At 39.8% G+C, this 23730-nt stretch overlaps 1 protein-coding gene across 3 annotated transcripts in view; it reads right to left on the minus strand.

The window, feature by feature from the left end:
* Positions 1–23730, minus strand: part of Hnmt (histamine N-methyltransferase) — a 46848-nt gene that overhangs the window by 11300 nt on the left and 11818 nt on the right. For all 3 annotated transcript variants that reach the window (XM_006497670.3, NM_080462.2, XM_006497671.4), the window contains exons 4-5: positions 4892–4999; positions 6–139 (exon numbers count right to left, since the gene is read on the minus strand). In XM_006497670.3, coding sequence (XP_006497733.1) covers positions 6–139; positions 4892–4999 — 242 coding nt within the window. The remainder of the gene's footprint in view (positions 1–5; positions 140–4891; positions 5000–23730) is intronic.

Genomic DNA, 23730 nt, shown 5'->3' on the forward strand with positions numbered 1-23730 from the left:
CCTACCTGAATCATATGAATAAAGTCCCACTTCGGTGGCTCTTCTTCTTCTTCCAGCATACGTTTTTGATATTCAGATGATGTCTCCTTGTGCCAAGAAAATTTTATGTTCTCCATGTTTGATGTCTTGGCTACAAGCTCTAAAATACCCAGAAAAGGTGGCCTATTATCAATTTTAATTTAATTACATACAGAAACCATTTTTTCATTTAAATTTTTAATGCAATGAATGTTACAGGATGGTGATAAGTAATTTTGGTTGTCAACTTGACTACTTCAAGAATTAACTAAAACCCAAAAAGCTAGGCATACCTGTGTGTGTGTGTGTGGGTGGGGGGCATTGATTGGATCATTTGGTATGGGAATACCCACCCTAAGTCCAAATCACTTGAGGTCAGAATGAGCCTAAGAATCTAAGGTCATATCTTCTGGTGGCAGCCCACATAAAGCTTGTATATTAACTTTCACTGATAGTTCATCTAGCCTGCTGCTAAGATATTCCTTTACTTTTATGACCTTCTAAGTATTATAACCTTCTCTGGGATTACAACCCAGACTGAAGACTGGCTGAGTCATCAAGTGTTACAGACTGAACAACTGCTGGATTCTTGGGCCTTTGTATCTAAAGAAAGTCATTGTTGGACTAGAAAGATCATAGCCAGGAGGCAGGATAGGGATAGGGGCTTTTTGGACAGGGATAGCAAGATGACAAGATGTAGCTACTAGTGTCTTCTGGTTTAGAGGCAGATTTACCACCAGAAGATTTAGATTTAATATGGCTTACAATATTAGGATTCTAGTTGTTGCACCTAGTGATTGAGTTACCATTGTTTCTGAGCTAAGTTTGTAAGGTGTTTTCCTTGATGTGGCAGCTTGACTGAGTTCCAGAGAGCTGGTTGCCAGATGTGTACCACAAAAGGCTGTGGGACTTTTGAAGCATGGTGCTAGTGTGGTAATGACCCACCAGTGGAAACTTCGAGAGCTGGGTTGAGAGATTTCGGAGCCACTGAGTCAGAGTCTCCACGAGATGAGAAGAGGCTGCCATTGCTTGCCAATGCATGAATTTATAAAATTGGGATTATTTGCTTTTAGGAAAGATTTATATACAGATTTTGTCCGAATCACATGGGGAATTTCGCCTGAGGTTTGGAACTAGGATAGAGAAAATTAGTCACTGACTCCAAGTAGAAAGGGCAGTCATAATTACCTGCTATAAATAGGGATTAATTAATAAATGTCTGTGGCTCCAGGTAGAGAGCTCAACAGGTAGATGGTATAAGGATGGCTGCTCTAGACAGAGAGCTTAACAAGTAAAAACTAACTGCTTTCTACAGGCATATATTAGTGAAAGTTCGAATTAATTGCTTTTAAGATGGTATAAAGATATATTGCTCTAATAAGTCTTACAGGATATTCAAACTCTGTCTAACATGGGCTCCACAGGAATTTTGGACTTAAATCCTGGTTTCAGAAGCTGCCTGCTTATAAGCAGTATAGACGGAAAGTGTGAATCAATTGTTTTAAAGATGGTAAAATAAAGTCTTCAGGAAACTCATATTCTCTAACATGGGATCCATGGGAATTTTGGGTTTATATTTTGACATGACAAATTAGGAAAAGCCTAAATAGGCTCATACAGAATTTATTTAGTTTACTTCATTTGTTTTAAATTGTTTTTATAATCAAAATGGGTATAATTTTGAGTATTGTGGTTATTTTATTGTTCCTCTGGGACAGAGGGCAAGCTACAGGTTTTCCTGATTGCTAGCTGAAGGATATACTGATTTGAGAGAAAGGATTTGTCTTTGTGTTTTTAGAAAAAAATGATTAGGCTCTGGACTTCTTCCATAGCTATATGGATCAGATTTGATAGAGGGAGACGTCCAGAGAACTAGATTCCAAAGAATCAAACAAAGAAGTTTCCTTGATGATACTAAAATTTTGGTTTGAGATTTGTATATTACAGAATATATAGCTTTGGTAAGATTCATCATCAGACATGTTAAACTGACCTGCTTGAACCCCCTAATCTCATGGATTTTCATCTGAATCCACTCAGGACACAGACATCAGAAACTTTAATAATCACTGGCATTGCCTTTTTGAGGCCAACCAACTCCCTCATTTTCCCCTACCCCCTCCCTCTTCAAGCTATCTCAATGCCCATATTCAGCTTGAATAAGTTATGAAGAGTTGTTGTCCCAGTTCTTTAGACTGGGTCTGGAGGTGATTATTCTAAGGTTGTCTTTCTGGGGAATTTAGAAATGGTCATAACTGGAACAGGGAGGAAATAATTAGAATTGATTGTATAGCCAAAATCTCATTTAGTAGAAATCTTTATAATTGTTACTAAGTTGAAGTCATAATTTCTTATTTTGGAACAAAATTTATTTTGATGCAAAATCAAGGTTTTTATTGGTATAATTTTCCTCTATTGATACAAAAATTTTAGAAGTACGAGGCTTAGACCCAGTCCTTCTATAATTGTTATTATAAACTTATCTGAGATGTTTAAGCCTGTGAGTTAAGGGCCAAATAGAAAATTCATGGCTCTGAGTTTATTGTTAGGGTGTTTTCAGATACTTTAGTTAGAAATAGCTGAGGGTATTTAACAAACAAAAGTCAGATTACTTTACATAGGTAGTTGGTTTTCAAAACATCAGAAATCCACAGAATGTGACATTTGATGCTATTTATTCACTTCTTGTTGAGTCAAATCTGCTCCTAGCAGCTCCCTTTTTGTGGCTTCAACGAAGCAGCTGAGCATCTATACCACCAGGTGAGGTGATACATTGTGGCTAGGTGGCCACTGAGCAGAAATTACCTATCTCTCCTGCAGACCTGAACGGTCCTTGAGAAAATACAAGCTACAGGTTAGAACAGCTTAGATCTGCCAAGACAAAATAAGCTAGTTTTTAATAATTTCTGTTTTTCAAGGTTTGTCAGAATATCCTGGGCCAGATGACTAAAGACTGATGCTCCAACTTCCTTACCTACTGGGGCTATATAGGTAAGCAGCTGTCTATACAATTTGTCTCAGTTCTGGAAACCAACCGTGTTAGGCTTCCTATATTTTCAGATAGTATTGGTCACTCCTGGATTTCTCATGGGGTTGAAAGACTACTTCTAGTCTCATAGCCAACTCAGGCTATTTAACATTGAGAAAATATACTTGAGAAGATAGTTTTCAGACAATATACAAGCTAAACCAAGACGTAACATATGGATTTATAAGTCCTTTAAGTTAGAATAGATAACAGAGTGTTCTATTTAATTGATAAAAAGGATGGACTGGGTGTTAGGTATATTTTATACTTTACAATTTAAAAAGTAGTAATATCTATGCTAAATTTATATCTGAGATAAAAGAGTCTTTTAAGTGGACAGAAGGGGGCAAATGTTGTGGATGGCCGTGGTGCTGTTTGTATTTTGATGTTAATTCCACTTTCCCAGAAGGGGTTGTATGGATGGAGGAATGAGTCATGTATGCAGGTGACTGCTTGTGAACCATCCCCTGATGAATAAAGGAACCAATCACTGGACTACTAAGCAGGACTTCCAGTTTGGATAGAGGAAGACAGGGGGCAGGATAGAGATAGGGGCCTTTTGTATGGGAATAGCGAGAGGACAAGATGTAGCATCAGTGTCTCCTGGTTTAGATGGTGTAGTGGCTATTCCTGGTTGTCAACTTGACAATATTTGGAATGAACTACAATCCGGAATTGGAAGGCTCACCAGTGACCCTTATCTGGAGGCTTGGAGATCCTTATCTGGATCTTGGTTTGAAGATCTTGAGCCATATTGGCTATAGATTCCAGAAGATTGAATCTCCGAGTTTAAGGAACACACCTTTAATCTGGGCTACGCCTTTCATCTGGGATTAAAGGTGTGGTGGAACACACCTTTAATCTGGGCTACACCTTCTGCTGGAGACAATATAAGGACATTGGAAAAAGGGAGTCTAGCTCTTGCTCTTGCTCCTTCGCCTGCTTGCTGCGTGAGACTGAATAACTGCTAGATCCTTGGACTTCCATTCACAGCTGTGACTGAACCATTGTTGGGAATTGGGCTGCCGACTGTAAGTCATCAATAAATTCCTTTACTATCTAGAGACTATCCATAAGTTCTGTGACTCTAGAGAACCCTGACTAATACAGATGGCAAATACACCATGATTCACTACCAGAAGGTTGAGATTTTCTATGGCTTACAAGGTTAGGATTCTAGTTGTTGTGCCCAGTGATTGAGTTACCATTGTTTCTGAAAAAAGAAAAGAAGAAAAGAAAAGAAGAGAGGAGAGGAGAAGAGAAGAGGAGGGGAGGAGAGGGAGGGGAGGGGAGGGGAGAGGAGGAGAGGAGGGTAGAGAAAAGAAAGAACTTAGCCTGTAAGCTACTCTGTTATATACCATTTTAATAGATTATATTAATCCTATCTGTTCAGTTACATTAGAGAACCTTACTACAAGGACATAAAAAATAAAAGGCACATGTTTTTCTTTATTGTGTAGCTAAGGAAATCAAGTTTATCTAGACTTTTTTTTCCCTAGAACTAGACAAAGTTGAAGGAGAAAGGACAAAACTAAGAAATAAATTTGAGACTGTGGTCAAATACAGGATATATTATCTTATTATAAAGAGTAAATCAACTGCAGATTTTTATGAGTAGAAATTTGATATAAAACAGATTAATCCATGAACTCAAGAAATTCACTGTCTGTAGTTTCAGGTCTTTTGTTTCTGCATTCCAAGAATTAATTAAGTTTTTCTCCGAATAAATGTAACAAATACATAGTAGTCAGTGTGTTATTAACCATTTGAAGAACATACACACAGAAACACAAACAAAAAACAAGCTGAGAAGATAAACCTCTAAAAGTAGAATTAAATATGTACCTTTGTACTTGACAATTTGTTCAGCACTTGGCTCAACAACTTCATTGTTAATACAGATTCCTGGGTATTGAGCCTGGACTTTGGAAAGAATTTGAAGGTCAACTTCACCTAGAAGGTAAATAAATAAAACAAGCTACATTGAATGTAGTAATTAAGAACAACTTGATTTACTTTTTGACTTATATTTCCAAAGAAGTGCAAAAATGATTAGCACTCAACTGTAGCATTCCTTTAATATCTATGTTGCTCAAGAATTCTCCATGCCACAGGACCCCTAGCACACCCAAGACCTCCTGGTCACCTGAGAGCACATGGGTGATAGAAGCAACAGAGCTTCTTGGTCAGGGTCCCCTCAGGCCTTCATCCTCAGCCAGGAGGCAGAGCTGAGACCTAGACCCTTGGGCACATTCCTTGCCAAGGGAGAGTTGGCCTATAGGGAGGGTTCTGACCCCAGAACTCAGGGGGTAGATCAGAGTTCCAAACTGCTGGACACTTGCCATGCAAGAGGAGAGCTTGCCTACAGAGAGTGCTCTGACCACTGGAACTTAGGTGAGAGTTGGACTCCCAGGAGTGCTTACAGAGGCTAACAGAATCACAGGAGGATCAAGCTCCAGCCAGAGACACCTAGAATATCTAACACCAGAGATTTCCAGATGGTGAAAGGCAAATGTAAGACTCTTACTAACAGAAACCAAGAACACTGGGCATCATCTGAACCCAGTACGCCCACAATAACAAATCCTGGATACCCCAGCACACCCGAAAAGCAAGACGCGGATTTAAAATCATATTGCATGATGGTGGTAGAATGACATTAATAACTCACTTAAAGAAATACAGGAGAGCAGTGCTAAAGAGGTAGAAGCCCTTAAAGAGGAAGCACAAAATCCCTTAAGAAATTATAGGAGAATACTGCTAAAAAAGTAGAAGCTCTTAAAGAGGAAACACAAAAATCCCTCAAGGAATTACAGGAGAACACTACTAAACAGGAAGAGGAAACACAAAAAAAATCCCTTAAAGAATTACAGGAAAACACAGGTGATGGAATTGAACAAAACCATTCAAGATCTAAAAATGGAAGTAGAAACAATGAGGAAAACCCAAAGGGAGACAACTCTGGAGATGGAAACCCTAGGAAAGAAATCAGGAACCATAGGTGTGAGGATCAGCAACAAAATACAAGAGATGGAAGAGAGAATCTCAGGTGCAGAAGATTCCATAGTGAACTTAGACACAACTATCAAAGAAAATGCAATATGCAAAAAGATCCTAACTCAAAACATCCAGGAAATCCAGGACAAAATGAGAAGACAAAACCTACAGAAAATAGGAGTAGATGAGAATGAAGATTTTCGACTTAAAGGGCCAGCAAATATCTTCAACAAAATTATAGAAGAAAACTTCCCATACCTAAAGAAAGAGATGCCCATGAACATACAAGAAGCCTACAGGACTCCAAATAGACTGGACCAGAAAAGAAATTCCTCCCGACACATAATAATCAGAACAACAAATGCACTAAACAAAGATAGAATACTAAAAGCAGAAAGGGGAAAAGGTCAAGTAACATATAAAGGCAGGCCTATTAGAATTACTCTAGACTTCTCACCAGAGACTATGAAAACCAGGACAAAAGTTATACAGACCCTAAGAGAACACAAATGCCAGCGCAGGCTACTATACCAGGCAAACTCTCAATTACCGTAGATGGAGAAACCAAGGTATTCCCAATGACAAAACCAAATTCACAGAATATCTTTCCACGAATCCAGCCCTTCAAAGGACAATAAAGGGAAAACACCAACACAAGGACAGAAATTACACACTAGAAAAAGCAAGAAAGTAATCTCTTGACAAAACTAAAAGAAGAAACCCACAAAAACAGATTCCCAAATTTAAAAATGACAGGAAGCAACAATTACTTTTCTTTGATTTCTCTTAACATCAGTGGATTCAATTCCCCAATGAACAGACATAGACTAACAGACTGGCTACACAAACAGGACCCAACATTTTGCTTACAGGAAACCCACCTCAGGGATAAAGACAGACCCTTCCTCAGAGAAAAAGGCTGGAAAATAATTTTCCAAGCAGATGGTCTTAAGAAACAAGCTAGAGTAGCCATACTAATATCGAATAAAATCGACTTCCTTCCCAAAGTTATCAAAAGAGACAAGGAGGGGCACTTCATACACATCAAAGGTAAAAATCTACCAAGATGATCTATCTCTCAATTCTAAATATCTATGCTCCAAATGCAAGGGTAGCCACATTCATTAAAGAAACTTTAGTAAAGCTCAAAGCACACATTGCACCTCACACAATAATAGTGGTAGTCTTAAACACCCCACTCTCACCAATGAACAGATCCTGGAATCGGAAACTAAACAGAGACACATGGACACTAACAGAAGTTATGAAAGAAATGGATTTAACAGATATCTACGGAGCATTTTATCCTAAAACAAGAGGATATACCTTCTTCTCAGCACCTCATGATACCTTCTCCAAAACTGACCATATAATTGGTCACAAAACAGGCCTCAACAGACATAAAAATATTGAAATTATCCCATGCATCCTATCAGATCACCATGGACTAAGGCTGATCTTCAATAACAACATAAATAATAGCAAGCCAACAATCACGGGGAAACTGAACAACACTCTACTCAATGATACCTTGGTCAAGAAAGAAATATAGAAAGAAATTAAAGACTTTTTAGAGCTTAATGAAAATGAAGCCACAACATGCCCAAACTTATGGGACAAAATGAAGGCAGTCCTAAGAGGAAAACTCATAGCCCTGAGTGCCTCCAAAAAGCAACTAGAGAGAGCATACACTAACAGTCTGACAGCACACCTAGAAGCTTTAGAACGAAAGGAAGCATAGTCACCCAAGAGGAGTAGACGGCAGGAAATAATCAAACTTAGGGCAGAAATCAACCAGGTGGAAACAAAAAGAACTACACAAAGAATCAACCAAACCTAGAGATGGTTCTTTGAGAAAATCAACAAGATAGACAAACCCTTATCTAGACTGACTAGAGGGCACAAGGACAATGTCCTAATTAACAAAATCAGAAATGAAAAAGGAGACATAACAACAGATCCTGAGGAAATCCAAAACATCATCAGATCCTACTACAAAAGGATATACTCAACAAAACTGGAAAACCTGGATGAAATGGACAACTTCCTAGACAGATACCAGGTACCAAAGTTAAATCAGGATCAGATTAACGATCTTAACAGTCCCATTTCCCCAAAAGAAATAGAAGAAGTCAGTCATAGTCTCCCAACCAAAAAAGCCCAGAACCAGATGGGTTTAGTGCAGAGATCTATCAGACCTTCAAAGAAGACCTAATTCCAACTCTCCTCAAACTATTCCACAAAATAGAAACAAAAGGTACTCTACCCAATTCATTCTATGAAGCCACAATTACTCTGATACCTAAACCACACAAATATCCAACAAAGAAAGAGAACTTCAGACCAATTTCCCTTATGAATATCGATGCAAAAGTACTCAATAAAATCCTTGCAAACCGAATTCAAGAACACATCAAAAAGATCATCCATCTTGAGCAAGTAGGCTTCATCCCAGGGATGCAGGGATGGTTTAATATATAGAAATCCATCAACACAATCCACTATATAAACAAAGTCAAAGACAAAAACCACATGATCATCTCGTTAGAGGCTGAGAAAGCATTTGACAAAATCCAACCCCTGCTCATGATAAGTCATGGAAAGATCAGGAATTCAAGGCCCATACCTAAACATAATAAAAGCAATATACAGCAAACCAGGAGCCAACATCAAAGTAAATGGAGAGAATCTGGAAGCAATCCCAGTATAATCAAGGACTAGACAAGGCTGCCCACTTTCTCCCTACCTATTCAACATTGTACTTGAAGTCCTAACCAGAGCAATTTGACAACAAAAGGAGATCAAGGGGATACAAATTGAAAAGGAAGAAGTCAAAATATCATTGTTTGCAGATAATATGATAGTATATATAAGTGACCTTAAAAATTCTACCAGAGAACTCCTAAACTGGATAAACAACTTCAGTGCAGTAGCTGGATATAAAATTAACTCAAACAAATCAGTGGCCTACACAAAGGATAAACAGAATGAGAAAGAAATTAGGGAAACAATACCGTTCACAATAGTCACAAACAGTATAAAATACCTTGATGTGACTCTAACTAAGGAAGTAAAAGATCTGTATGACAAGAACTTCAAGTCTCTGAAGAAAGAAATTGAAGATCTCAGAAGATGGAAAGATCTCCCATGCTCATGGATTGGTAGGATTAATATACTAAAAATGGCTATCCTGCCAAAAGCAATCTACAGATTCAATGCAATCCCCATCAAAATTCCAACTCATTTCTTCACTGAGTTAGAAAGGGCAATCTGCAAATTCATCTGGAATAACAAAAAACCTAGGATAGCAAAAACTATTCTCAACAACAAAAGAACCTCTGGGGGAATCACCATGCCTGACCTCAAGCTGTACTACAGAGAAATTGTAATGAAAACTGCATGGGACTGGTACAATGACAGACACGTAGATCAATGGAATAGAATTGAAGACCCAGAACTGAACCCACACACCTATGGTCACCTGATCTTTGACAAGGGAGCTAAAACCATCCAGTGGAAAAAAGACAGCCTTTTCAACAAATGGTGCTGGCACAACTGGCGGTTATCAATTCGAATTGATCCATTCTTATCTCCTTGTACAAAACTCAAGTCTAAGTGGATCAAAGACCTCCACATAAAACCAGAGACACTGAAACTTATACAGGAGAAAGTGGGGGAAACCCTCGAAGGTATGGGCACAGGGAAAAACATCCTAAACAGAACAGCAATGGTCTGTGTGGTAACATCAAGAATCCACAAATGGGACCTCATAAAATTGCAAAGCTTCTGTAGGGCAAAAGATACTGTCAATAAGACAAAAAGGCCACCAACAGATTGGGAAAGAATTTTTACCAATCCTAAATCTGATAGAGGACTAATATCCAATATATACAAAGAGCTCAAGAAGCTGAACTCCAGAAATTCGAATAACCCCATTAAAAATTGGGTACAGAGATAAACAAAGATTTCTCGAACGAGGAATACTGAAGGGCTGAGAAGCACTTGAAAAAATGTTCAACATCCTTAATCATCAGGGAAATGCAAACCAAAACAACCCTGAGATTCAACCTCACACCAGTCAGAATGTCTAGGATTAAAAATTCAGGTTACAGCAGATGCTGGTGTGGATGTAGAGAAAGAGGAACACTCCTCTATTGTTGGTGGGATTGCAAGCTTGTACAACCACTCTGGAAATCAGTCTGGTAGTTCCTCAGAAAACTGGACATAGTAGTACCACTAAATCCAGTAATGCCTCTCCTGGGCATATAACCAGATGTTCCAACTGGTAATAAGGACACATGCTCCACTATGTTCATAGCAGTCCTATTTATAATTGCCAGAAGCTGGAATGAACCCAGATGTCCTTCAACATAGGAATGGATACAGAAAATGTAGTACACTTACATAATGGAGTACTACTCAGCTATTAAAAACAACGAATTTATGAACTTCTTGGGCAAATGGATGTATCTGGAGGATATCATCCTGAGTGAGGTAACCCAATCACGAAAGAAGTCACTTGATATAAACTCACTGATAAGTGGATATTAGCCCAGAAACCTAGAATACCCAACATACAACTTCCAAAACACAAGAAAATCAAGAAGGAAGACCAACTCGTGGATACTTCATTTCTCCCTAGAATAGGGAATAAAATATCCATGGAAGGAGTTGCAGAGACAAAGCTTCGAGCTAAGATGAAAGGATGGACCATCTAGAAACTGCCCCACCCGGGGGTCCATCCCATAATCAGCCACCAAGCACAGACACTATTGCATGTGCCTGCAAGTTTTTGCTGAAAGTACCCTGATATAGCTGTCTCCTGTGAGGCTTTGCCAGTGCCTGGCAAATACAGAAGTGGATGCTCACAGTTATTTATAGGATAAAACACAGGGCCCCCAATGTAGGAGCTAGAAAAAGTACCCAAGAGCTGAAGGGGTCTGCAACCCTATAGGTGGAACAATATGAACTAATCAGTACCCCCCAGAACTCTGTCTCTACCTGCATATGTAGCAGAAGATGGCCTAGTTGACCATCACTGGTAAGAGAGAATCCTTGGTCTAGCAAACTTTATATGCCCCAATATAGGGGACAACCTGGGCCAAGAAGTGCGAGTAGGTGGGTAGGGGAGCGGGGGGGGGGGGTATAGGGGACTTTTGGGATAGCATTTGAAATGTAAATGAAGAAAATATCCAATTTAAAAAAGCAAAAAAAAAAAAAAAAGAGAGAGAGAGATTTAATTGAAGTTCAAGAAATTACAAACAAATTACTGAATCTTGTTGGGAACAAAATAAAAGGGGGGCCCTGGGGGTACCCAGGGGAAGTGGGGGAAGGTAAAGGTGCCTAAAGTTCATCCAGTGCTCCTGTGCTCTGGGCAGGAGGACACAGGCAGAGCTGTGGGATGCTTTTCCACAGGGCCCTGGGTAAGCATACTTGACCCTCGCGGAGGGAGTGGAAAAGGGGCAGTCCCCAACCGGGTCCCCGCCCCCCCCCCTCCTCCCAGCTACCTTGCTAGTGCCCCAGGGTTGTGGGAGAGAGGAAATAGGAGAAGAATTTCCCAGCACTAACCAGAGTGCACAGCAGAATTTGAAGGAGCAGCGACACCCTATGGTTTAAGAGCTTTATTATAGAAATGCAGGGAAAAGAGAGAAGGAAAAGAGAGGGAGGGAGAGAGAGACAGAGAGAGAGACACAGAGAGAGACAGAGACAGAGAGAGAGAGGAAGGAAAGAAGAGGACAAAAAGAAAGGAAAGAGGAGAGAGAAGTGAGAGGTAAGAGGACAAAGGAGTAAGAGGGTAAGAAATCATGATGGGGCTGAACACCCCTTTTTATGGTCTTCACTGTTGCTAGGTAACTGGGGAGGAGTTTAGCCTGAAGGTCAGAAGCTTGGGCCATTGTCTACATGACTACTGACCATGCTTCTCTTGTGGGGACTGTGGGAGGTGGTACCTTAGGCAGGGGCCAGAGTTCCAGGAGCATGAGGGAATGCCTACCATGTCATGTAGGTGAATTATGATCATCGGGGTTCAGACCTCAGCTCAACTGGATACCAGCCTGAAATTCCCCACAGATTCTAATACAGTAATTTCATTCTGTATACAGAATAAGATACAATATAGAATTTGAAACGGAATACAATAAAAAGAGAAATCTGAAGGGAAAAAAAGCAGGCTGAAGTGATGACAAAATTTAAATATTCAAAGATCCAATTAGAAAACTTAAGGCTGATCTTTAGCAGTCAATTGGATTAAGTAGAAGACAAAATATCAGAACTTGATAAAGTAGAGGAATTGAACGAGTTAATGAAAGAAAATTATATATATATATATATATATATATATATATATATATTTAAATATAGGAAAGGAATATTCAGGACAACATTCAAAGACAAAATTTATTCATTAAGACAGAGTAGTTTGAAAAGAGTGGCAGATCAGGAGAATAAACCAGATTTGCAACAACATCAAAGAAATTTTCCCAACATTAAGGAAATATATAACCACAGAGATGCAGGAAACACACAAAACACTAGGGGACAGTACATACAGAAAAGAGACTCTTAATGTCCTGTTATAGCAAAATGAACGAACGAACGAACGAACGGAAGGAGGGGAGGGGAGGGGAGGGGAGGGGAGGGGAGGGGAGGGAAGGGAAGGGTAGGGAAGGGAAGGGAAGGGAAGGGAAGGGAAGGGAAGGGAAGGGAAGGGAAGGAAGGAATTGAAATTACTAGAGAAGAGTCAAAAGTCACATTAAGGAAAGCCCATCAGAATAACAGCTGACTTTTCAATAGAAAAACTATCCAGCAAGACTATCATATTTGAAAGAAAAAGAAAAACTTTCCATGTTGTGTTACATATAGGCTAAAAGAATCCATGTTTACCAAACCAGCCTGACAGAAAATACTGTACGTTATGATACTTCAAACAGAAGAAAGGAATAAGCAGAGCCATGCAACCTTAGAAAGAAAATAAAGGAGGCTATAATTACAGAAACACAAAATGTGACCCAGAACCATACAAAGCAAAAATGTACAATGAAATGAAAACATTCAATGCACCTTTCAATAATAACTTTAAATATTAGTAGCTTCAACTCTCCAATCAAAAGGTACAATTTAATTAGATGCATTAAGAAACAAAATTCTGGGCCTGGAAAGATGGCTCAGTAGGTAAGAGCACTGACTGCTCTTTCAAAGGTCCTGTGTTTAAATCCCAGCAACCACATGGTAGCTCACAACCACCCGTAATGAGATCCGATGGCCTCTTCTGGTATGTCTGAAGACAGCTACAGTGTACTTATGTATAATAATAAATAAATCTTTGGGCCAAAGCGACCAGGGACTGATTGAGTAGGGCTGACCAGAGCAAGCAGAGGTCCTAAAACTTCAATCCCCAACAACCACGTGAAAGCTCACAACCAGCTATACAGCTACAGTGTACTCACATACATAAAATAAATAAATAAATAAATAAATAAATAAATCCTAAAAAAAGAAACAAAATCCAACTATTTATTGTCTACAAGAAACTCATACAACTCAAGGGTAGGTATCATTTTGGAGTGAAAGAATAGGAAAAGAATGTCTTCCAAGCAAATGGAACCAGGAAATGAGTAGGTGTCAGTATTCTAATAGCTGACAAAAATAGACTTCAAAATAATTAATCAGAAGAGATTTTAAAAAAATTGAACTAGGAAACGATTAAATAAGAAGACATTACAGTCCTAATCATGTACATACCAAATTCTAGCTCATCCCATTTCATAAAAATCTGACTTGAAGACACAGATAACTTGTCAAATTTGACAGATCATCTGAAGAAAAAATTAGCAGTGAAACATAACTGATATCATACAGTGAAATGTAAATGACATCATACAGTTAAACATAGCTGATATCATACAGTGAAATGTAAATATCATACATCAAACTTATATAACAGATATCAATTGACCAACTAGTCCACCCAAATATCAAGAATACTTGTATACAGTAGCCTATAAAATTATTAAAATGAACCACATTCTATAACACAAAACAACTCTCAACTAATACAGTGAAACTCAAGTAATTCTGTGTATCCTGATCTCAATACAGTAAGGTCTGAAATCAACAGCAAAAGAATCTTAAATTCCCAGACAGTAAATTGAGTGCCAAATGGGTCACAGTAAAAAACCGAGAAGGAAAATAAAAATTTCGGTAATAAGTAAAATAAAAGCACAACACAACAAAACATTTGGAGCATATCAAATGTAGTCTTAAGAAGAAAATGTATAGCTAGAAGCTATACTATGGAATCATAAAGAGCACAAATAAATGACTTGATGATGCAAATTAAGAGTTTGGAAAGACAAGAACCAAATCTAAACCCAGAAAATGAAGAGAAAAAAATAAAACCAAGGCAGGAATTAATGAAATAGAAAAAAACAAAAAAGAAAAACAAAGAATCAAAGAGTCGAAGTGCTGTTTCTTTGAGAAGATAAAGTCTGGCAGAACCTTAACAAAAATAACCAAATCAAAAAAGAAAAACAAATGAACAGAATCCAAGTAGAAGAAAGGAACATCAGGTCATCATAAGGGCCTGCTTTCCAAAGCTACGTGCAAAAGAAAATAAGAGTCTTGAATTATCCAACAATTCAGAAATTCACAGAACATTCAGGAGTAAATAAAAGACACCTGGGAGCCATGGACCTGCTTTAGGGAGAAGGGCAAAGCAGGCTCTGTTGGCTGTTTTCATTCACATGCAAAGGCTGTTAGTTCTATAAGTCCTTACCTTGGAAAGGATCATTTAGGCAACTTACTATTAACATTCTGGGACTTAAAACATATAAACACCTAAAGTTGTTTGCATTTACTAAAGCCTTATCAAGAAATGGCAGTAAATCTCTTTATTAAAATGTCTACAATTTTTCCCGTGAAAAGAATGGAGAAATCATAAAAAGCTATATTTGAATATATCAAACTTTTCTAGTCTTTCCTTTCTCCTCTGTGACTAGCAGAACAAATTAATGATTTTAGAGTTTAGACATCTTATGATGATTTTAAACTGATTTTCTCTCTTAAGCATTTTATGCAATTTGAGCAGTTAGTAAAAATACAAGTATGTGTCAGCATGAAACAATGTAAACTGTTTCAGGGCATGATACACCCAGAAGTTTAGTTAAACAGTATTGTAAATGTATCTTCAAGAGTGTTTCTAGATAGAGTAAATCAATAAATTAGGTAAAGCACATTGAAAGCTAAAATAGAAAACTCTGAGCCGGGCATGGTGGGCATTGCCTTTAATCCCAGCACTTGGGAGGCAGAGGCAGGCGGATTTCTGAGTTCGAGGCCAGCCTGGTCTACAGAGTGAGTTCCAGGACAGCCAGGGCTACACAGAGAAACCCTGTCTCGGGGGAAAAAAATAAAAAAAAGAAACTGAACTGAGACAATGTTTTTTGTTTTTTTTGTTTTTTGTTTTGTTTTTCATGATCTAAAACCTAGTCTGATATTCTGTGATGATCAATATTTAGAATCTAGACAGTTATACAAATTCAAATGTGTCAGTATTACAGGTTATTCTTTGGACTCCATATAGCCAGCCTTGGTACCTGGAATCATAAACTCCCCTGGATCTCTAGCCTACAGACTACAGATCCTTGGGTTTCTCAGAGGTCATCATCACGAGAATAGACCTCTTATTCCTTTACATATGTATCCTTAGAGTTCTAGAACAGCTCTACAATTATGCCTTTATAACACTATCACACACACACACACACACACACACACACAGTGTGCAAGCACACAAACACAAAAAGAAAAGAAAACAAGAGAAGAAAAAGAAGCTGTCATAAAACAGGCTCAAATTGATTACGATTGATCTTTTATCTTCATATGACTATCCTAAGGCGTGTAAAGCCAAGTATAGAACAAGTCACATTAGGAAGTTGATATTCAATTTAATGACATTTATTTACATCTCCATAATAATGACTTTTAAACATTACAATTACTGAAGGTAATTGATCTCAAAGAAAGAAAAAAAAAATGTGCCCAAACAACATTTGTTGTTGGAACTAATGGTAGGTTTTCCTATCAGTAGGCTATATATTACTTTTTACTAGAAACAATTATAGGAATCTACAAACAAAGCTTACAGTTAGTACCCACATGCTTGCCTTCTCATTGTTTCCCAGTCTTGGAACCCCAAAACCTTCGTCCTTTGTTTTCTCATTTTTCTTTTACAAATCAATTGTTCTTTGTTAAAGTCTCTTTATCCACCGGAGTATTAAGTCACTGCTTTGAGTTACTTCTCGTGGAAGCTTTTCTTACATGATAAATACTGCTCAGATCAATAAATATAACATGTGTTTCTCTCATTAATCTGTCTTTCTGTACAAGGGTCCATCCAGCTAAGAACTCAGGGGAGCTAAAGGAAGACAACATTTACATTCCACTACAATGCAGTATTTACATAAAATACACAATAGGTTTTTTTTTGGTAAATGTACAGATTGGCACTAGGACATTTCTAATGTATCAAGTGCAATGAATTATTACAATACCTATGGAGTTCTGCAGGGCAAACTATGAAAGCCTATGAAAGGCTAAGTTTTAACTAATAAAAAAACCAAAAGAGAATACAGAGAGCTAATGGAAACATTATGGAAGAGAGAACTCTTGGCACAGTCCGTGTGTTTTAATCCATTACACTACAACTTTGACATTATTTTTGAATAACTGGTAGGTTCTGCATGATGTTTATAGTTTCAATTCCCTTTAATAAACAGAATTACTAAGGCAATTAAAGGCTTAAGAAAACTTAGACCCAAGTTTACATTATTTCCATTCCTAACTCTGTCACATTCTTCCAGGTGATAAATATCTTTTTTTTTTTCTTTTTAAAATTTATTTTTCTTTCCTATATTACATCCTAACTACAGTTTTCTCTCCCTCCTCTCCTCCCAGTTCCCACCCCTCTTCTATTCCTCCTCCATTTTCCTTCAGAAAAAGACAGGCATCCCAGAGATATCAACCAAACATGACATATGAAGTTACATGGAGACTAGGCACCTCTCCTCAGACCAAGGCTGAATGAGTAGAGCCAATGGGAAGAAAAAGTCTGAAAAGGAGGCAAAAGAGTCAGAGACAGCTCCTGTTCCCACTGCTAGGAGTCCCACAAGAAAACCAAGCTACAAAACCATCACGTATATGCAGAGGACCAATGTAAGCTTCCTGATTTTCACTTCAGCCCCTATGAGCCCCTATTAGCCCACGTTAGTTGATTCTGTGGATTTTCTTGTGATGTCCTTGTTCCCTCTGGCTCCTACAAGTCTTCCTCCCTCTTTTCTGCAGTGATGATAAATATATTACAAAGCCTTTAAGATCTCACACATCTGAACATTAGCTTCTTCAATGTTAAATGAAGCCCCCAAGAGATGCTAAGAAAATAAAACACTTGGAAAGTGTCAAGTAATATTCCCACAAAATAACAAACCTGTAATAGTTCAATTCCTCTATTCTTCCTCTTCTAAAAATAAAGTCCATGGATATTACTATTTTAGCATAAAAAGAAGGAGGAAACATTTTAAAATGTCTTTGTTACTAGTCAGGTATAGTGCATACTTGTAACCTAAGAACTAAGGCTCACAGAGACAGCAGGATCATGAGTTCAAATCCAGACTGGACTACCTCACCTAAAACAGAAACAAAAACAAACCAACAAACAAAAAAAAAAAATCAAGACAACAAATGTGTTGGTAAATTTTGTAAAGCTCCCTGGCCACCAGAACTTCATGCCTATTTATTGATCTTTCTGTCCTTAAGTTTCATATCTATAAATGAAGCCTACTAGAGTCTATGCTAAAGATTACTATAAATATTAAAATAGATAGAGATAATTTTTCATAGTTAATAATGTGTAATAGGTATTGAATAAATTATAAATGTATTTTTTTATCATCTGGTAGTAATTGTTGTCCCAGAGGCTAACTGGCTCCATCTGCTAACCTAGGCTTAGTCCTGGAAACGTCTAGGCTCTGTACAATCTAATCTAGGCCTAGAATGTTTTCAGCCTCTGAGACTTGCTGCTAACTAATCTCACCCTTTCTTGTTCTTTCTAAACTCTGGCTGGCTGGTTCAACTCAAACACCTTTCCAAGCTGACTGATTCAACCTGGCTTCTCTCAGTTTCTTACTGAATTGCTCTGCTTGGCTTCATACTATCTTTGGCAATCTATTTTAATCTTCTGGATCCTTATTCTCTGGTTCCTTTTGTCTTTACCTGTATCCACCTTCTCTCCTCAACCTGTCTATGTACACCTGTTCCAGTAAAACAGCCTTCTTTTTTCTCTGTCCTGCCCCTCAGATATCTTCTCTTTCTCCTGAGAGTTAAGCATATCCTATTCTGTCAAATTTTTCTGACTAATTACTTTGTCTGATACTCAACTGGACATCACTTTCAAACATGGGTGCTTCCTTCTATAAACTAACTTTACCTTCATTGTTTAGGATTAAAGGTGTGTACTAAGGACATGTCTGTATTATAGACAGAAGGAATAAAAGTGTGTGCTAAGGACTGAGCCACAGCACAACTCTAAACAGGTTTTTTTTTTTTTCTTCAATAACACAACCTCAGGTTTTACAGTGTGATCACATATCCTGCAACAATAAATTGAAGCTATTATACATTAATTTAAAAACTTAACATTTATGTTAGTTATGTGGTGTGTATGTGTCTATGAATATCTATAGTAGAAAAATTAGTAAAGTCATTGTATCTGGAACTAACACAAGAGTGTTGGGATTGTTTTTAGGTGCACCTAATCCCTGAAGAAATCTTACATATCTGATCAGTGATTGTTATCTGAGATTTATGAAGCTATATTTCTGAAGGATCTTTATGGCCTTCTCGTGACTTCAGTCACAAAACTTGGAATTATTGTCTTACTGAACACTGAAAATGCTGTACAATAAGGATTGAGAAGTGAGTGGGTCATGTGTTCCCCAGGCAGCACACAGATCAGATCAGAAGTTCTGGTAGAGGAACTTGACTTACTCTAAAGTTAACTCTCCTGTAACAATCAGTAACTACACTTCCACACAGCTACTTGGGGTTCAGTCCACCCTGCTGCTGCAAAGCTGTATACTGCATCCTAACATCTCTCTTTTTATTTGATCAACCACATAATTCATATTACCAACATGAACCCTGTGTATGCATGTGCCAGCACAGGCCAGAAGAGCACATTGGATCCTTTGGAGCTGGAGTTAAAGGGTCTTGTAAGGCACCTGACATGACTACAGGAACCAAATGCCAGTCCTCAGCAAGAACTGGGATTACTTTTAACCACTAAGCTATCTTCCCACCCTAATGTTTGTAAACGAATTTGTATTGTCTTATTTAATAGCAAAGGTCATTTAGAATCCCATTCTCCAATTAATAGACTTTATTCCAACAGGTATAAGAATCTGTAAACTACAAATGTGTATTTTAGGAAAATTGCAATGCCACATCAAGAGATAGATAGATAGATGATTGATAATGAAAGATCCTGGCAGAATGTAAAAGTACACAGAAGCCCTGAAATTGGCAAGATAGACGTCAGTGTTAGCAGAACTAGCTTCACTGATTTAGAAAAATAGAGGTGCATAATGCTCTGGCCACTCCTGGAACCTGTGTGTCTGCCAATGTTCTGACCAGGTGTGTGCCCATTGCTGCGCCTTCATTAGACTCTTTCCTTGTACCCCTCCCATACCCATTTCTTGAGAATAGACATTGTTTAGATCTGGAAATCCCCTAATCTCCCCCTTCTCCTTTCCCCCCTGAGGGCCTATAAAAACTGGGAACTCTTTCCCCTCAAGGTCGACTCCTCTACCCCTGCGTGGGATATGAGTCGTCCCCAGAGCTCTGGCTTTCCCCGAATAAAACCTCATGTGGTTTGCAACAAGCTCGGTCTGTCGTGAGTTCTTGGGTGTCCGCTATTGGCCTGAGGCCTGAGCAAGGGGCTCCTTTTGGAGTCTTTCATTTGGGGGCTCGTCCGGGATTGGCGTGACCACCCATGTCTCCAAAGACCCACTTGGAGGTGAAATTTTTTGTCCAAAAATATTTCTGTAAGCCGGCTAGGTTCTGTGCTGAAATTTGCAGCCGCGTCGTTTTGTGAGAAACGGAGACCTTTGCCTCGGGATGAGGCACTGAGTGTGAACAGCAGACGTGCTAGAATCACCGGCTGCTGCTCGCTCTGGGGGACACCTTGAGCGAGGGGAAGGACTCTAGGAGTCCGTCTGGGGCGGGGAGTGTACTCCCTGGACCATCTGTATTTCTGAAGCCCTGAGCGAAGGGAAGGACTCTAGGAGTCTGTCTGAGGAAGGGAGTGTACTCCCTCGACTGTCTGCATTTCTGAGTTGGTTTTGTCTGTTTGATGGAAAACAGGCATTTGTCAGTGTGTATTTGTTTTTTGTGTCTGTTTTCAGGTATTTGTCAGTGTGTGTATGTGTGTTTTCTGTGTTTGTTTTGTGTTTTCCGTGGTACTGGACAGACTGTAATGACCCCCCTAAGTTTGACTTTAGACCACTGGACTGAAGTTAGATCAAGGGCCCATAATCTTTCAGTAGAAATTAAGAAGGGACCTTGGCAGACTTTCTGCGCCTCCAAGTGGCCAACTTTTAATGTAAAATGGTCACTGGAAGGGACTTTTGGTTTACTCTTATCTTTGAAGTTAAAGCCATTGTTTTTCAGAGTGGACCTGGGTTCCACCTGGATCAACAGCCTTACCTCATTCAGAATTCACCACCATAAATCAAACTATGGGTTCCCCCACATCTCTCAGAGCCCTCCCCCGGCTGCTCCCATGTACTCGAGTGGGTCAGCACAGTGCCCTTGCTTTCTGCCCTAAGAAGCAGTCCCTGCACCCAGCTCTGAGATTGCTAAAGGCACAGTCTGAGGACCGAGGACCTACAGCTGGGACCCGGAGCCAACAAGTCCAGAGTCCCCCAGCAGATGAAGCTCCTGACACCACTTCTGCCTTTTCCTTGCGAGCTGTGGGCAACCTGCCCACAGACAGGCAGTTTCTGCAGACCCTTCAATATTGGCCTTTTTCATCGGCTGATCTGTACAATTGGAACGCTGGGTTCCCTCTAGACCGGCCAGGTTAGAACTACAACATGGAACAAGGTAAGGAGAGGTTGACAGTTTACTGGCTGGGCTCTAGTCTAAAGGGATCGATGAGACGCCCCACCAATTTGGCTAAGGTAAGAGAAGTGATGCAGGGCTTTCCAGAGCCCCCATCTGTTTTTCTAGAAAGATTGATAGAAGGTTATAGATACTATACTCCTTTTAACCCGACCTCTGAGGGTTAACAAGCCGCGGTTGCTATGGCTTTTAAAGATTACATGCCATGGCTTTACAAGATTTAGTTAAGGAGGCAGAGAAGGTGTATCACAAGAGAGAAACAGAGGGAGAATACAGGAGAGGAATTTAAGCAGGATTTTGGCCGCAGTAGTAGGGGAACGTGAAGGAAGGAACAGGCCAGAGAATAGACAGACAGGGTACCTGGGCAACAAGGAACCCAGACCTGAAAGAAGATCTGTCCAGAAGATTTTAGAGAAGGACCAATGTGCCTATTGTAAGGAAAAAGGGCATTGGGCATGAGAATGCCCAAAGAAAAAGGGAAGGGCCCCTAAGGTCCTGACTCTGAAAGATGATAAATAGGGGAGACGGGGCTCAGGCCCCCTCCCCGAGCCTAGGGTAACCCTGATGGTGAAAGAGACTCCCATGGACTTTTTAATTGACACAGGGGCAGAACATTCTGTGTTGAAACATCCACCGAGAAAATTAAAAAATAAAAGAACCATAGTGATTGGAGTCACTGGTCAGAAACAATACCCCTGGACCACTGCATGCACTGTAGATCTGGGGAAAGGCCAAGTGAGTCATTCCTTCCTGGTCATTCCTGAGTGTCCCACACCGCTTCTAGGAAGAGATCTTCTGACTAAATTAAAGGCCCAGATCAGATTTACCTAAGAAGGGCCGAGAGTAACTTGGGAATCTCCCACCTCCATAGTCTTAGCCCTGCAGCTTGAGGAAGAATACCGATTGCATGAAGGCATAAAGCAAACAGAGGTGCCAGACCTAAAAGACTGGTTGACTGCTTTCCCTAGAGCATGGGCAGAGACTGGAGGCATGGGAATGGCTGTAGTTGTGGGACTGAAGACGGATGCAACCCCTATAGGAGTGCGCCAATACCCAATGAGCCATGAGCAAGAGATGGAATCAGGCCACATATTCAGAGACTATTACAATTAGGTATTTTGGTACTTTGCCAGTCACCCTGGAATACTCCTTTACTGCCGGTAAAGAAACCTGGCACGAGTGACTACCAACCTGTCCAAGACCTGAGAGAGGTCAATAAGAGGGTCCAAGATATTCACCCAACTGTTCCTAATCCCTATAACCTCCTCAGCTTACTCCCTCCGGAGCGAAAATGGTATACAGTATTTGATTTAAAAGATGCTTTCTTTTGCCTGAAGTTACATCCCTCCAGCCAGCCCATATTCGCCTTTGAGTGGAGAGATCCTGACACTGGACAAAAGGGACAATTGAACTGGACACGGTTACCCTAGGGGTTAAAAAACTCCCCCACCCTTTTTGATGAGGCTCTACATCGAGATTTAGCCTCCTTCCGAGCTGAAAACTCCCAGGTAACTCTGCTTCAATATGTTGATGACTTGTTCCTTGCTGCAACCACGGAGAGAGAATGCTGGCAGGGGACCAAGAGATTGCTAGCAGAACTGGGTGAGTTGGGTTACTGGGCCTCTGCTAAAAAGCCCAGCTATGTCAGATACCCTCCGGGATGGAAAACGGTGGCTGACAGAGGCTAGAAAAAGGACTGTGACTCAAATACCAACACCGGCTACTCCAAGACAGGTGAGAAAATTCTTGGGCACCGCTGGGTTCTGCAGATTTTGGATACCTGGGTTTACAACACTAGCTGCCCCCCTGTACTCACTGACCAAGGAAAGTAAAAAATTTAGATGGACATCAGAACATCAGAAAGCCTTTAAAAATATTAAGAAGGCCCTGTTGACTGTGCCAGCCTTGGCATTGCCAGATCTAACCAAGCCCTTCATCCTCTATGTTGATGAGAGGGCAGAGGTGGCCAGAGGAGTTCTTACTCAGGCTCTAGGGCCGTGGAAGAGGCCGGTGACATATTTGTCTAAGAAGCTGGACCCAGTGGCCAGTGGATGGCCCACATGTTTAAAGGCCGTTGCTGCAGTAGCCCTACTCATTAAGGATGCTGACAAATTAACTCTGGGACAACAAATAACCGTGGTAGCCGCCCACTCTCTTCAAAGCATTATCCGCCAGCCCCCAGATCGATGGATGACAAATGCCTGGATGACTCACTACCAGACTCTGCTGCTGACTGAACGGGTCGTGTTTGCTCCTCCTGCTATTCTCAACCCTGCTTGCAAAGTGATCTATGTGACCAGCCGTGGCCAGGTGTTCCAAACTGGTACACAGACAGAAGCAGTTTCCTAGTGGAAGTTTTTGTAGATACCTTTTCAGGATGGGTGGAGGCCTACCCAACAAAAAAGAAACTGCCAATGTTGTGGTTAAGAAAATCCTAGAAGAAATTTTTCCTCGGTTTGGAATACCTAAGGTAATAGGCTCTGACAATGAACCCACCTTTGTTGCCCAGGTAAGTC

The sequence above is a fragment of the Mus musculus genome, chromosome 2, assembly GCF_000001635.26.
Source record: "Mus musculus strain C57BL/6J chromosome 2, GRCm38.p6 C57BL/6J".
NCBI classification, from domain to species: domain Eukaryota; kingdom Metazoa; phylum Chordata; class Mammalia; order Rodentia; family Muridae; genus Mus; species Mus musculus.